At 44.1% G+C, this 15,866-nt stretch overlaps 1 protein-coding gene and 1 pseudogene across 1 annotated transcript; one reads left to right on the plus strand and one right to left on the minus strand.

Annotated features, from left to right (window-relative positions):
• The first annotated feature begins 2,978 nt into the window (after positions 1-2,978).
• Positions 2,979-4,567, plus strand: LOC123427248 (phosphoenolpyruvate carboxylase kinase 1-like). Its single transcript, XM_045111248.1, has 2 exons — positions 2,979-4,027; positions 4,157-4,567. The coding sequence occupies exons 1-2, from the start codon at positions 3,214-3,216 to the stop codon at positions 4,210-4,212; spliced, it is 870 nt and encodes a 289-aa protein (XP_044967183.1). The 5' UTR covers positions 2,979-3,213; the 3' UTR covers positions 4,213-4,567.
• A 6,499-nt stretch (positions 4,568-11,066) lies between these two features.
• LOC123428651 lies at positions 11,067-15,280 on the minus strand (annotated as a pseudogene).
• Positions 15,281-15,866: the final 586 nt, after the last annotated feature.

Genomic DNA, 15,866 nt, shown 5'->3' on the forward strand with positions numbered 1-15,866 from the left:
TTGATTTGGTGGAAAGCAACTTCGGGAGCTTAGAGATCAAGTTTCAAATGATTGGATTGGAATATCTTGGTATCAACACATGAGTAGGTGGCTCTCTCTCATAAAATGGATCTGGGAATGAAGTGTGTGTTCGAAGTGCTTCTCCCACGAATGAGAGGTGGGTGAAGGGGTATATATAGGCAGCACACAAAATCCAACCATTACACCTAAAGTGGAAAACTCGGTGACACCGAAGTCATAAACTCGGTGGTACCGACTGGCACTAAAGGCAGCAACTTTTGAATCTTGGTGGAACCGATATACACAACTCGGTGGCACCGAAAAGGTGGCTAACGATCAGATGACACAACTCGGTGACACCGATACTCAAACTCGGAAATTCAGATTTTGTGTACCAAGGCAACAGAAAGTTGGTCACCTAAACTCGGTAGCACCGGCATGGTTTCGGTTGCACCGATTTGGTGGGAATGGCTAGGGTTCTGTCTGAGATCAAACACGGTGGCGCCGAAATGGGAAAGTTGGTGGCACCGATTTTGAGTGTGTGGTATTGTACAGAATGGTTATGTGGGAAAAATGAATGAGTATTTTGGTGGCTAACTTTGAGCACTTGAGAAACCAGTTCGTTTTAATACCTCGCCCCCTTTTAATAGTATTGGCTTTCCTATGGACTCAAAAGTGATTTTCACAAATATAAAATGAAGAGTCTTCTAGCTTGAAGCTTGAGTCAATCTTATTCCTTTCTTGCATCAAGGGGCATCTCCACATTAGCCTTTAGCCAAAGCATCTTTTGAACCTTTCTGAAACATACTTGGATAAACATATTAGTCCAGTGATGCATATGTTGTGATCAATTATCAAAACAACCATAGCGAGCAATTGTGCTTTCAAGTAGTTTGATGTTTACTCTTGTGCTTCACTTATATCATAAGAGTAAATTGTGAATGAATGAAATACAATAAATCTAAAATTATCAATGTGCTTTATGCTTTGTAGTAGTTGCACATTCGCTTTAGAAAGTAAAATCCGTTGAAGTTTGACAATCATCAAATTGGTCATACAAGCAATTCATGAATGATTAGTATGAGAAAGAGAACTTTCACATACAAATATATTATCTTGGACATATTTTATGATTGTGAATACCCATCAATTATTTCCAACCTTGATCAAATAGTTGAAGTCGGACAATTGATCAATGGTTATGTTTGGGTATATTTGCATAGAAGTTATATTGTTATGGATCCTCCGATGTTTGGCACTTGTTTAGAACCTTTTGCTAGCCAAAACTTCGTACTAAGTGGAGATACTACTTGTGCATCCAAATCCTTGAGCGAAGTTTCTTCCATGAGGGCCCACCATGCCTACCTATACATGGTATTTCAAATGATTGGATTGCATATTTTGGTTTGAAAACACTTGATGTATGTCTTGCACGCGGATATCCGTAGTGACATTGGGGTATTCAAATGATTCACTTGATATATGTCATGGTATGAACTTGCGGATTTCGATGACCCTGACGATCTATGCAGGCATATATTTGTTTTGTCTTTTCATATTCTCGTATTTCTGGGATTTCGTGATTTTCAATGAGTTGAATATCTTAAAAGTAACTACTATTGGAACATATTGACACGTGATCTAGCATTAAAAGTCTTGTCTATATAAACCAATAATCGGATTACGGGTTAGACAAATGGTTTGAGTTATGAAACATTTTTCATACCGAAATCAGCTTTTAATCCGATGATATCATTGGCTTGGGCATTTCCCCGTGATTAGCCACCTGCTAGCCATTGCATGTTTTTTTTTGCTACTCGCTAGCCTTTGCATGTGGAGTTTTGACTTATACCATGATGCAACTATATTAAGTCATACGTCAAAAGGCAAAAGATCATAAATAGTTTTTTTTTTTTTGCCTTTTAAGCCAAAGAGCAAAAGCTAATAATAAGCACAGCCAAACACTCCATTAGATGGCATGGCACGAAGACAAATGCGCTAACATTGACTTTATAAATCTTTTGAATACACTGATGGCAAGTGGTTTACCCAAATGGATCTTAAACGGCATATGCTCGGATAGAACTCAAAAGAATAACCCGAGTTTCTTATCAGCATTTCCACACAAAATACCCGAGCACAAACACAATGTGCCAGGAAATGGTATGAAGATTCGAAGCCGATCTCCGTATCTGCTTATGTTCCAGGACGAGGCAGTGCCAACTAAACTACTCCGTGTGAACCAGTCCACAACGCCACATGCGATTTGAAAAAGGAAAACGGAATCGCATTCCCAGCAAAAGGTATTCAGTGTCAAGTGCAGACCTTCGAATTATATTCTCCGTGGCGACAGATACGTTAGAGGCGTAGGGGGTAGATGGCTTATATAACTACGTGATCCTATCAGAAACGGATGTGCGGGTCCCACTTTATCCCCCGTTCCCGTCACGGCGGGGCGGGGCTAGCGGCCACGTCCCTGCACGCGGCGGAGGCGGGCCGGAGGGAGGTCCGGCGAGACGTACGTACGTGTGGACTACCGCCGGAGCGGGAGGACCCACCGCCGGAGACGGCCGAAGCTTTTGCCAAAAGCCGCCACTGTTTGTGACGCTACGGTGGCGGAGCGCGAAGCGCACAGCCGTCCTGTGGTTTGCAGCGCGGCCGTCGACGTCGACGTGGCGGCTTGCTACTTCCCCGCTCCGCTGCGGCCGTGCACTTGTTCTGTTCCACGTGGAGGACGTCGTTGTGCAGCACGACTGATAGTTATGAATGCAGGTAAATTATGCATCGGATCGACATGGAATCTTGTCGAGAACATTAGCTAGGCACATGTTCATTGTAATGACGACGATGTCCTGGTTCGTAAAATAATGAAGTAGTACTATGAGGAAATAATGAAGTGTTTGACAAAGACTCAGGTAAATTAGTCATGCAGTTTGCTGACTGCTTGACTCCAGCTGATCCTAATGCATCCGTCGACTAATTACATTGCAATTGTGATAGGATTAGATAAGATTACGGGTACGTATTGTATTTGTACTAGTATTAACACGAGGGTAAAACTGGAATATGGTCCGGTCGAGCAGGATCCGGATATTCGGCGGCAGCCCGAGGTTGGGGCGCTCCGTTAAATAGGCGGCCACCGGGTCTCGAACCAACTATCCCTCCAAAGATATACCGCGAGATAGAAAAAAAAGAAAAACAACAGATCTGCCCATGAGTGAGGAACTCAACCGGGACTACGAGATCGGGGAGGAGGTAGGGCGCGGCCGCTTCGGCGTGGTCCGCCGCTGCGCGTCCCGCTCCACCGGCGACCTCTACGCTGTCAAGTCGGTCGACCGCTCGCTCCTCGCCGACGACCTGGACCGCGGCCTGGCCGAGCTGGAGCCCAAGCTGGCGCAGCTGGCCGCCGCGGGCAACCCCGGCGTCGTGCAGGTGCACGCGGTGTACGAGGACGATGCGTGGACGCACATGGTCATGGACCTGTGCGCCGGGCCCGACCTGCTCGACTGGGTCCGCCTCCGCCAGGGCGCGCCCGTCCCGGAGCCCGAGGCCGCCGCCGTGGCCGCGCAGCTCGCCGAGGCCCTCGCCGTCTGCCACCGCCGCGGCGTCGCGCACCGCGACGTCAAGCCGGACAATGTGCTCCTCGACGCCTGCGGCGACGGCGAAGGCGGGCCCGTGCGCGCCCGGCTCGCGGACTTCGGGTCGGCGGCGCTGGTGGGCGGCGGGGAGGGCGCGCGGGGGCTGGTGGGCACGCCGCACTACGTGGCGCCCGAGGTGGTGGCGGGCGGCGAGTACGGGGAGAAGGCGGACGTGTGGAGCGCCGGGGTGGTCCTGTACGTGCTCCTCACCGGCGGCGCGCTGCCCTTCAGCGGCGAGACGGCGTCGGACGTGTTCGCCGCCGTGCTGCGCGGCAGCCCCAGGTTCCCGCCGAGGCTGTTCTCCGGGGTGTCGCCGCTGGCCAAGGACCTGATGCGCCGCATGATGTGCCGCGACGTCTCCCGAAGGTTCTCCGCCGACCAAGTCATCCGTAAGCCCCCGCCCCTATACCACATCGGATTCTTCCTCTACGTAGATCGGAAGCATAGACCCCGCTGCGTTTGGCATATCCAACTTTTTATATCTCAATCATCTGAACAAAATTGGTTGATGATCGCAGGGCACCCGTGGATCGTGAGCGGAGGAGGGGCCCGAGAGGCGGTGCAGCCAACCTAAGGAGGCCCGTAGCAGGCCCACGTACGTCGACTGTTCCCGTGGAGAGATAACGTGTCTAGCGTCTTTGTATATGCGACGAGAGTGTGCGAAGTATCAGTAGTAGTGGTGGTAGTAGAGAGCTTCTGGTGCCATTGTATAAATCCAGAGTGCCGACGAGCCAGCCAGGGGTTCGGCTGTAGCTATCTTTTCTTTTTCTGGGCTTTTTTTTTGCTGCCTTGGTTAAGAGAACGCCTGCCTGTTCTGTTTCTGTGTCTGATGGGATGCTGCTCATGTACAAACTAACCCTGCCTGCTTGCTTGTAAAAAAATCGAGTACCAGTACTAAATAAGCTGATCTCTGTTCCGTTTTCCCGTTACGCTTTCCTTGCCCGTTTGTGATCAGAAATGCTTGGTGCATCGGTGAGTTGTGCATGTACAGGTTACGATCCATATGCTGGCATTTATCTATCTTTGCCCTCTTCTTCTTCTTCCCCTTTTCGTAGACTGGAAATATAACTGGTGATTTTACTATCTTTCTACGTTCCTGACGTCTGTGGCATGTTTCGGTCATCTTCAACGGTGATGTGGCCTACTTGTACATCGAAACACTACTACAAGGACGTATCTGTTGTTTGGTGTGCACACCAATGTCGACAGTTTTGTTAACATCCTGTTAAGTTGCAACTTAGTAACGTGGCCATGAAGGAGCCAACTGGGTAACCCCACCTTATCTTTTCGGATGAGCTACTTTATCCATCCGTTGTGTTTCCCTTGTCTTCGAAAGTGTTTTTTTTGTCCGAAATAGCTGTCGATTTGTGACGAGAGTGTAACGAAACAAGTCGTGCAATTGCAAATCTATGGAGTCCGCTTTGTGAATTGAGCCTCACCCGGATGGTCAGGTTGCTCGTCGTGGAACCAGCTCATCTGGATTCAATTCTTAAACTTCGTGTGAATACTAATATTTTTTTAGATTTATTTCAGAATTTTTCAGCGATGTTTGTACAGTGGAAGACAACTTTCTCGTCAACTTTCCAATGAGCAGGTTCTTTGTCATGAAAACTAAATCATCCGGGTTGGTACGAGTGCTAGCATTTTTCTGAATTTAATTTGAAACCTTTTTAGCATACAAGACAATGTTTTCGTCACTACGCGACACCTGTGATGGCTTCGCCAATATAAAAATATACCCACGCATGCTCTTAGCGCTGCGTTTGTACCGATCTTCAAAAGAATAACAAAGCTCCTCGATGTTCCACTTAAACGTGAGAATGGTTATTAAAAAACCGGGTGTAACGGTTCGGTTCTTACTTTGGGTTTGATTGGTTCAGGTTTTATTGGGTCGAGATTTTTTTAGTTTGGTTTTGGTTTGGGTATGTGGAGAAACCACTTTGGGTATAGTTGGTTACGGGTTTAAACGGTTTGGTTATTAGCGGTTATAAACTATGGGTCCAGATCGGTTTCTACGCATTGGTTATATGCAATAATCAACTACGACCGAGAACGAGTACCTTTGATCCGCGTGCATGCTGTAATGCACTATGTAATTATGTATTATGAGGAAACAACAGATGAAAATCGGAAGTGTTTTCTTGTGCTTTCGCTAAGCAATTTGGTTTTAATACACTTGTTAATGAGCTTATCAGCCATGATCATGTTCTTTTTGCCTCTTACTGTGTGTTGACTGTATCTCAAGGATTACTTTGTTTCTAAACTGTTGTAGATGCACTTACGCCTTTTCTATCTTATTTGTTTCTTAACATGTCAATTTGTGCAATCATATGTACATTAAAGCAAACCCATGGTTATGTACTGAGTTTAAACCCATAGTTATGTTTTGGGTTTAAATTGGTTTGGGTGGAAAATATAGTGGGCTTGGTTTTGGTTGGGGCTAAAAATGACACTAAATGGATATGGTTTAAGTATGATTTTGAAAAATAAATGAATGGGTATGGTTTAAGTATAGTTTAAGTATGAAACCATTCTCAGGTTTAGTTCCACTATACCAAAACGATTTCCCCACTTCCTTGTAAGCAATGCAGGAAACACGACGATAGGAGGAACCGATGATAGAGTACTGAGAGCGTGATGCCCTTGCTTATTGGCCCTCCTCGTTGTTCGCGTGCCTTATCACCCCATCCCTTCCACGCCGCGCCTGCGATTCCCTCCCAAAACGTTTCTTTTTCCGGCCCGCCAGCCATTGAAGAGCTAGAGGAATTCGGTGCCGTGACTTTGGCGTTCCGGCAGCACCTCTCACGTCCCCAGATTTATGCCCGTGAAACGTGATTGCCGGGTCGTGGAGACGCATCTGGCCTCCACCGGACGCTCGACGCAGGCATATGCTCTCGGTTTATCCTCTCTCTCCTCCGTGCGGTGCGGCCCGTACGTACCGGCCGGAACGCATCCGGCTGCTTTGCGTTGTTCTCGCCTGCTTGACGTGCAGGCGATCCGCCGAATCGGCGCAGAAAGTTGGCAGGGGGAGGACACGCCGAGATTCTGATTCCCCTCTGGCGGTCTTGGCTTTGACTGTGTGTGTATCGTCGGTTTCACAAGCCTGAAAGCTGCTACGCTCCCTGCATGTGTAAGGCATGAGGGAATCTCTCTCGGAACTTCGCCAATTGGTTGATAACTTGATATGACGATAATAGTATGTCTGTTGTTTACAGGGGCTATTTGGTTTTAACCCATATAATATGTCACGCTTTTCCATACCATAACTTAGGCAAATTTGATCGGCGTTTTTGGTTCTTGTCAAAGGCAAGATTTTTTGTTTAACAGTAAGCCTCAAATGTTATATACTTCCTCCGTTTCTAAATATAAATCTTTTAAGCAATTTTACTAGTGGTCTACATACGGAGCAAAATGATTGAATTTACACTCTAAAATATGTCTATATACATCCGTATGTAGTCCATTAGTAAAACCTCTAGAAAGACTTATATTTAGGAACGGAGGGAGTAGTATAAAAGATGTGGCAAGACTGGGCATCTCCCACGCGGACCTTTAAGCTGATTGCAACTATCTATACCGCACAATCTGGACATGTTTTACTATCAAAAGCGGGTCTGCATCGATCCCTCCACCCATGGTGCCACTGCGCTGTCTAGATAGGACGCTCCGTCAAGGAGGACCCGTTTCCACCCCATGCAATTGGGGCACCCCTATGTCTAATAAGATCGAACGTCGCATCAAGAAGGAGCCCGCATATCATCGACGCACAATCGATACGACCACGTTGACAGGCTAATGTCTCCGCAATTGCCGCTTCGTCAACGAGGAATTGTCGCCCGCGATCACGATGACGTGTGGCCGCATTCTCCGGTACCTCGGAGGCGGCGGTTGCGGTGGTCCCTCGGGCTCGAGGGCCATTGTGTCCAAGGAGGAGCGTGTGACGATGCAACAGACACAATACGGCCGGTACAACGACGCACACCGCTCTGCATTCTAGAAGTCCGATGTGGTATCACAATGGGTCCGCAATGACCCAGACTTCATCTTTGCGTGGGCCCTTGATCGCTCCGTCAACACTATGGAGACGGTCGCCGCCGCCTTGACGACGAGCTCGTCAAGATCGACGAGAAGTGATCGCTTAGCGAGTCCCCCGCGGACGCCGGCAAGGGCAAGGCCGTCGTCAGATATCCGTGGGTATCGTCTACATTGCCGCGGCAGCCCTGTGCACAAACACAAGAGGAGGCAGAGCGGCTCCTCCGCGAGCTGCACGCAACCGCCGGACAAGGCTGTCATGGCCCTCCGGCGCCCTTTGCCGCTGAAGGGACGACATGACGATGGCATGGACGGTGTCGACGATGCGGTAGGGAAGGACGACCACACGCTCGAGATGGTCGTCCAACATTAGGGTTTAGGATACTTTTCTAGGTTATATTCAAACTTCAACAAAAACGGTTGTGTTTGATGAGTTTGTACTGTTAGTTCAAACTTGGCTTGAAATATATACATATAGTGTTGGATGCATAACTTTTGCATCCGTGTGGGCGTACTATTCCCTCTGTCCGCGAGCAGATGTGGTGTTCGTTTTGCGGATGAGCGTTGGAGATGCCCTTAAGGCAAGTGAAAGAGTGATTAAGAATTTTGGGAGGAAACGTTTGGTTCCTCGGTGTATATACATCCTACATGAAAAAAATAGTAATTCAACAAAAAGTCAAAAAATCAAAAAATATTTTTGAATAAACTTGACCTCCCATTATACTTATGAGAAAAAATCCACAAAAAGAAAAATATCCCTTGACTTGATTTCAAAAAGACAATTTTTTATCAAAATAGTGTGAATAGTAACCTATAATAGCAAATAAAATTTGCCTTTTTACCTTGAAGTCAATGTTGATTTTTTTTCCATGAAAATTTATACGTTTGTGCAAAACAAAGTCAAGTTTAACCTAAAAATACTTCTTGACTATTTTATTTTTTATTTAATTATTTTAGAAAAATCTCCATATAGAATGTATCTATAACCAGGAACCAAAGGGTATTTCCGTTAAGAATTTGAGCAACCTTCGTGAGAAGTTTGGTGATACTATGTGGCAAAGATATTCATAATCCACAAAGTTAATTGCAAGAGAGTGCCACAATTCAGGTCGTATTCATAAATTGGTGCCATCTTTCATTTTATTTGTAAATACGTACCAAGATACAGGCCGTATGTTACAAACCTTGTATTTGTATGTATAGATTCCTTTTCTGACATACATGGCCCACCAGTCAGCCTCTTAAAGAAAAAACCGCCCCGGACCGCTACGGCTGGGGGAAAACCGGCTCTATGCCGCTCACACTTTGTTCTTCTTTGGCTGGGGGCAACCCGCTCGCACTCTGTTCCTAGCCCGACTCCCTCTACTCCTCTCCGGCTCTTCTTCGCCGCCGGTAGCCGAGCTCCGCCCCGCCATGGAGTATGAGGATGAAAGCACCGACGACAACAACCAGGATTACTCTCAGATGCTCTGGGAAAACAGTGAGGACGAGGAGAAGTACGAGGTGAGTGCTCCCAGCTAGGGTTAGGGTTCTATCCAGGTGCATTTGGGGATTTTTTATTTTGGGGTTAGGGTTGTAGTCTAGTTTGGGGATTTGTGGATTAGGGTTTTAGTCTGGTAGGGGTTAGGGTTCTAGTCTGGTTAGGATTAGGGTAGGCTGCTGCATTTGGGAATTTAGTGTTGGGGTTAAGGTTTTACTTAGGTTTGGGGATTTGGTGATTATTGTTGTAATTTGGTAGGGGTTAGGGTTCTAGTCTGGTTTAGGGTTTAGGGTTTTAGGCTGCTTAGGATTTTAGTTAGGTTTGGTGATTTGGTGAATTATGTTGTAGTTTGGTAGCCTGCTTATGATTTGGTGATTTGATTGTTGTTGTAATTTGGTAGGGGTTAGAGTTTTAGTATGGTTTCTTAGTCATGATTTTTTCTTGCTTTAGATTCCTGATAGCATTGAGGATGAGGATTACAGAGGGCTTGAGTTGGATCTTATGGTTTTCTGCCGGAAGCATGGCAAAGCAACAGAAAGATTCGTAGCTTTTGAAGGAACCAGCACTCGCAGGAGGTTCTTGGCATGTGCTGAGCAGAATATGCTATGCTTACTATGCTTTGTGTATTGTTTAATTTATAGGGAGCTGATAACTGTGGATTTGTTGAATGGGTTGATCCATATTGGCCTATACCAATGCAGAATGCCCTGTTGAAGCTTTGGCAAATGTATGAAGATGCCAAAGCTTACAGGAGGAGTGACAATCTGAATAGTGCACTGACAATTCAGACTTTGACATGTGAGAAGAAGAGTCTTGAAGATAAATTTCAGGAACTAGCTAAACATGTGGACACCCTTTTTCAGGCCCAAGAAACTAGGACAAAAGAGCATTTGTATGTGGTCAGTGAGTACAAAAAAGAATTTGAAGAGCGGAAGGCAGAGATAGCAAGGAAAGAGGGAGAGGACCAGAAGCTGAATGAGAAGTATGTCATTCTTCAGAACCTTTCAAGAGCTCAAGGGAAAATGATCAAAAATCTGAAGTGCAACCATTTGAAAGAAAAGGAGAGGCTTATTGAAGAGAGGAGGAAAATGCAGTTGCACATCAGTCAACTACAGGAAGTACTAGCCAATTCAGAAGCAGAAATCAGTGATGAAGTGACAAAGTTGAAGAATGAACTTGCTTGTATGACACTTTCAAATGAAAAGCTCACTGAAGAAGTTGCTAGCAGTTCAAATTGGAACCAGCTGCTCAATGAAAAGATGAAGTGATAAGATGAATGAATGAGTAATGTTGTTGTTTGATTTATGTTGTTGTTGCTTTATGACTTATGTTTGACTTATGTTTGAACCAGTTATTTGTTATGTTTGAACCAGTTATTTGTTATGTTGGAACTGCATTTGGAATGAATGGGTTATGTTGTTGTTGCTTCTAAAATTTGAGTTAATTTTTATCCAGCCATATTTGAGTAAATTTTCAGTATATATACTGAAAAGTGCTTGGGTAGGGTCATGTTGTTATGTTGGAGTATAATTGAGTTAATTTCAGTATATATATCCAATGAAATTTGATATATCAGTCAAATTTGGTATAATTTGATATATCCAGCAGCAGAGCATCACAACATCACACAATCAAAATTTCAGCAACACACAATCAAAATTTCAGCAGCACACAAGCAAAATTTCAGCAGCATTTAACTTAAATTCCAAACACCTCAAACAGACAAAATATTTCTCATAGCAGCACTAGCTCATATATTACCTCTGGTAGCACTTCATCATCAAACACCACAAAAGTCACCTAGTTCTCAAACACCTCATACATGACAGACAAAATAGTTCTCAAACAGACAAAGTAGTTCTCAAACAGACAATTACTGTCACCTAGTTTTAGCACTAGCCTTAGTGTCACCTAGCTCATATATTACCACTAGCATTGAAGTAACTAGCCCATCCAGTATTGGCAGAAGTAGAAGCACTAGCAGCCCATCTTGGAGTTGAGAAACCTCCTCTTCCACCACCTCTTCCAGCACCTCTTCCAGCAGTAGCACCAGCTCCTCTTCCAGCACCTCTACCAGCAGCAACACCTCTTCCAGCAGTAGCACCAGCACCTCTTCCAGCAGGAGCAGGAGCAGTTGTTGTAGGTGCAGGTGCAGGTGCATTTCTTGCAAGTGCCTATTAAAGAAAGAAAGAAAGAAAGAGGGAAACAAATCATTGAATATATATGTCAAGTGCAAAATATAAACATAAGAACAAACAAAGTAAAGAAAAGTGTTACCACATGTTTGTTTTTCCTCAAAAGGAATTCTGGTTTCAAGTTTTTCTTGCAGCTTGTGTATCTGTGACCTTGGAGTCCACAATTGCTACATGTTATTGCACCTAATATTGAGGTATCCTTAGGCTTGGGCACTTCAAATCTTCCCTTTGCCCTCTTCTCTTTCTTTCTGCCTTTCTTAATTTTAAATTCAGGGGGGTCTATGTCTGGTTCTGGAGTTTTTTTTCCAGTTATGTTCACCAGGAACAGGGTAAATCATTGGTTCATATGCTGCCACATACAAAGGTTTTCTGAAGAAGTTGCACACAAAATCCTCTGGAAACCTTTTTGCCTTGTTAATTGCTGAGATTGCATGGTTACATGGTATGCCAGTAATGTCCCACTTTCTGCAACTACATGTGTGAAGCTCCAAATTAACACCATGTGTTTGTTGTCCACTACTCACTGGCCACAAATTGACACCAGCTTGAATGGGTTTGCAGAATCTGGCCCTTTCCTTTTCTGCCTCTAGCTTTTCACTATAATGAGGTGTGATTCCCCATCTAGCTGCCTTCCCACTCTCTCTATTCCTATGCCACCTCACCATCATCTTATCTTTAATACCATCACACATTATCCTAATTGGTTTTTTCCTAACATCAAGGATGTACTTGTTAAACACCTCAGACAGATTGTTAACAACCAAATCTGTCTTGCAGTTTGTGTCAAATGCATGCCTAGCCCAGGTTTTTTTAGGTATCTCACTAAGCCACTTCCAAGCCTTTTCACTCTCTTTTTCATATGATCCATTGCAAGTTCAAACTTGTGTTCATTATAAGCATAACTGGCATTATCCATGTACTTCTTAAGATCTTCCCCCCTAAACCCAGCATTCTGGAAATTTGCATACAAATGTCTAAGGCAAAATCTTTGGTGGGAGTTAGGAAAAACTTGATTCACTGCATTCAGTAGCCCCTGTTCACACATGACACAACTATAAGCTACAATTCTAAGATACAATTCTAAGATACAATTCTAAGCTATAATTCATAGCTAGAATTCATAACTACAATTCTAAGCTAGGATTCAGTATTACCTTTTGTCTATCAGACATGATTGTGTATGGACCAAACTGTCCAGTTTCTCCTCCTAGGAAGATCTTCAGTTGGTGCAGAAACCAACACCAACTTTGTGTATCCTCTTGTCCAACAATAGCAAATGTCAGGGGATATATATTATTATTCCCATCTCTACCAGTGGCAGCAAGGATTTGGGCACCAGTGCATAGCTTTACAAAACATTCATCAACACCTAATATATTGCAACACACAATTGTCACTATAATAGCAAATTCACAACTAAAATAACATAATAATTATATAAATTTGAACTAACCAATGAAGGGTCTGCATCCCTGGAGAAAACCCTCCCTTGCTCCATTGAGGGAGAAGAACATTGCATGAAACCTTGGCCCAGGATGTGGAATTTTTGCAGTAGGTGTTGGAGTTACTGTTGTAACTATAACCCTACTACCAGGGTTTGTATCCATCACAGTCTGAGCATAGTCTCTAAGCCTGCTATATTGCTTCTTGTGCTCTCCTAGAATATTCTCAATAGCTTGATTTTTTGCCCTATATGCCATTGCCTTTGGAACTTCTACACCATACTTCTCTTGGCAGTTGTCAATCATGGTCCGAATGCTAGTATTGAGATCAGATCTAAACAATGGCTCATATGTCTTTGCAAGCCACTTTGCAGTGACCCTACTCTTATCTGTAGTAGTAGGGCAAGTGTGTTGCAATCTCATTTTCTTTATTGCAAATGTTTTCTCTCCTTTTATAACTGCTGCCACCATAAAGAATTTGCATATCTTCTTTGTTATGCATTCCACAATTATTCTTTTATCTGAATTCCTGTGATACTGAAAAGACCTACTATGACTGATGTGCAAGCTCAACAAAGCATCCCTAACTTGGTGTTGATCTCTGAAACACATTTTCAGACATAGTTGATTATGTGGCTCTTCCCTATTTTCATCATACCATTTCCTAGGTGGTTGTTTCTTTGCCCTGCTCTTTCTTCCTTTAGGTGGTACAAAACTAGCTGGCTCAAACCCATCATCATCACTTCTCTCAAGGAAACCTTTCTCTTCTTTATCTGATGAGGGTTTAAAATTTGGTTCATATATTTGTATGGCACTGGAGTGGGACCTTCTTGTGGGTCCTTTACCCAATGGAAGTTTCCTCCTCTTTATTGCAGGTTCACTAATGTGTTCTCCTTCTTGAACAACTTGATCCTCCTCATCCAGCTCAAATAAATCTTCCACATCTGTTTCACCATCATAATGATGTAAGACCTCTGGTAGCACTTCATCATCAAGTCCACTGCTGTCTGTTTCATCATCATTTGTTTCTTCCTGTTCAAATTCTTCTAATGTAAGCCCTCTTCCCTCATTTGCTTTTGGCCTATACTCCCCCATGAAGTAAGGATCATGTTCAATATCTATTGGACCCTCTGAATCAAATGAAGATGCATCAGTACTATCTTCTTCCACTACTTGTTTAAGCTTCAGCTTGCCCTTTTGCTCTCTCTCCTCATTTCTTCTCTCTTGTCTTCCAACCACATTTTGGCTCTCTTGTGTCACAAGCACATCTTCAAAGACAGGTGCACTCCCCCTATACACTGACAAATTCAGCAACTTGGCATCCTTGTGCTGTCTCTTGAGTTGTTGCAACTTAGCATTGCTATCTATTTTCTCCAAACCATCAACTCCTATGCCTTTATCAAAATACACCGAGTCAGTGCTTCCATAGCCTTGTGTCTCCATCAGTGCTACCACACTAGGAAGGACAACATCATCACTGCACAGTTTCAACTCTAAACTATCCAGATCTTGAAAATGAATGGCAACATCCCAAATTTCTGGATATAAACTACAATTTCAGAAAATATGGCACTTGTCAGTGATAAATTTACATCACATGACAGCAATGTAACACTAAATTTCATAAACTAGAACTGGAACTAATTAAATCTAACACCCTAATCCCCATTATTATAAAATTCAAAAATATGGCACTTGTCAGTGATAAATTAACATCACATTACACAAATGTAACCCTAAATTTGAGAAACATCAACTAGACCTAATTAAATCTAACCCTAAATTCCTATTCCTAATCACCATTAATATAAATTTCAAAAATATTTGCACTTGTCAGTGAATATGGTTAATATACAGTGCCTTATGGTGTTGGATAGAGTGCCTTATGGTGCTATCAGCTAATAATTTTTACATAGCTAATAATTTTGATTCATTTTATATGGTTCATTTTATTTACTTAGCAGCAGGAGACGGCCGCTGTTGTGATTCTTCTGCACTGCATTCTTAGCAGCAGGAGACAACAGCAGGAGATATCACTTCACTGTCTGTGTGAAAACGAAAACAATATTCAACATATTATTACTCAATGTCTCTAGATTGCACATTAACCATCACAAGAGCTAACAGATTTTGGGCATATTCAGAAACTAGACTGGGAACCTAATCCTAAATCTCCATTTCATTAAATCCCTAATACTATAAATTTATGAAGAAAACTTACTCAACGCCGCCGATCCCATACGTCCAATGATGGCTTGTGCTTGGATTCGCCACCCAAATCTGTGCTAGCCTCAACATCCCCGCCTTGGACACAACAGGCTCGGAGAAATCGCAGGAGCTCTCTCCATCGGACGAATAAGAGTCGCTGTCGTCGCTGCCGCCACCGAAAGCTACTCCTCTTAAAGCACCGCTCGAAATGATGTGACCGCCGTCACCGTCGACGTCGCCGTCGCCGCCACCACGAACTATGCTTCCAGGGGCGGCCGCCGCCATGGCTGGGATAGAGGAGAGGGAGTAGGGTTGGGAAACAGATGCGACTGCGAGCGGGCTTAGCCGATCCGAGCGGCAGGAGAGATGGATAGAGCCGGTTTTCCCCCAGCCAGCGGTCCGGGGCGGTTTTTTCTTTAAGAGGCTGACCGGTGGGCCATGTATGTTAGGAAAGGAATCTATACGTACAAATACAAGGTTTGCAACATACAACCTGTATCTTGGTACGTATATGCAAATAAAATAAAAGATGACACCAACTTGTAAATACGGCCCGAATTGTGGCACTCCCTTGCAATTAACTCTAATCCACACAGGGCTACAACATGTATTGTGGGTTTACGCCAACTCATCCGGTGCAGTTTGCAAGAGTTCACATACAATCATAGTGATTAGCGTACCACTTGCCATGATAGTAGACGGTTCACAGAAGGCTCTGTGATTTGCTGCAAGCAAGAAAACAGGGGGAGACTTGTATGAGATGAGATCTTGAAAAACAGCAAAAGATTTTTCAAGATGAGCTTGTGTCCCTGTCACATAGAAAAAGGCCACGTAGCAACGAAATAGGGAAGGGACATGTCACGTGATGGCC

This window comes from Hordeum vulgare, chromosome 2H (assembly GCF_904849725.1).
Source record: "Hordeum vulgare subsp. vulgare chromosome 2H, MorexV3_pseudomolecules_assembly, whole genome shotgun sequence".
Classification (NCBI taxonomy): Eukaryota; Viridiplantae; Streptophyta; class Magnoliopsida; order Poales; family Poaceae; genus Hordeum; species Hordeum vulgare.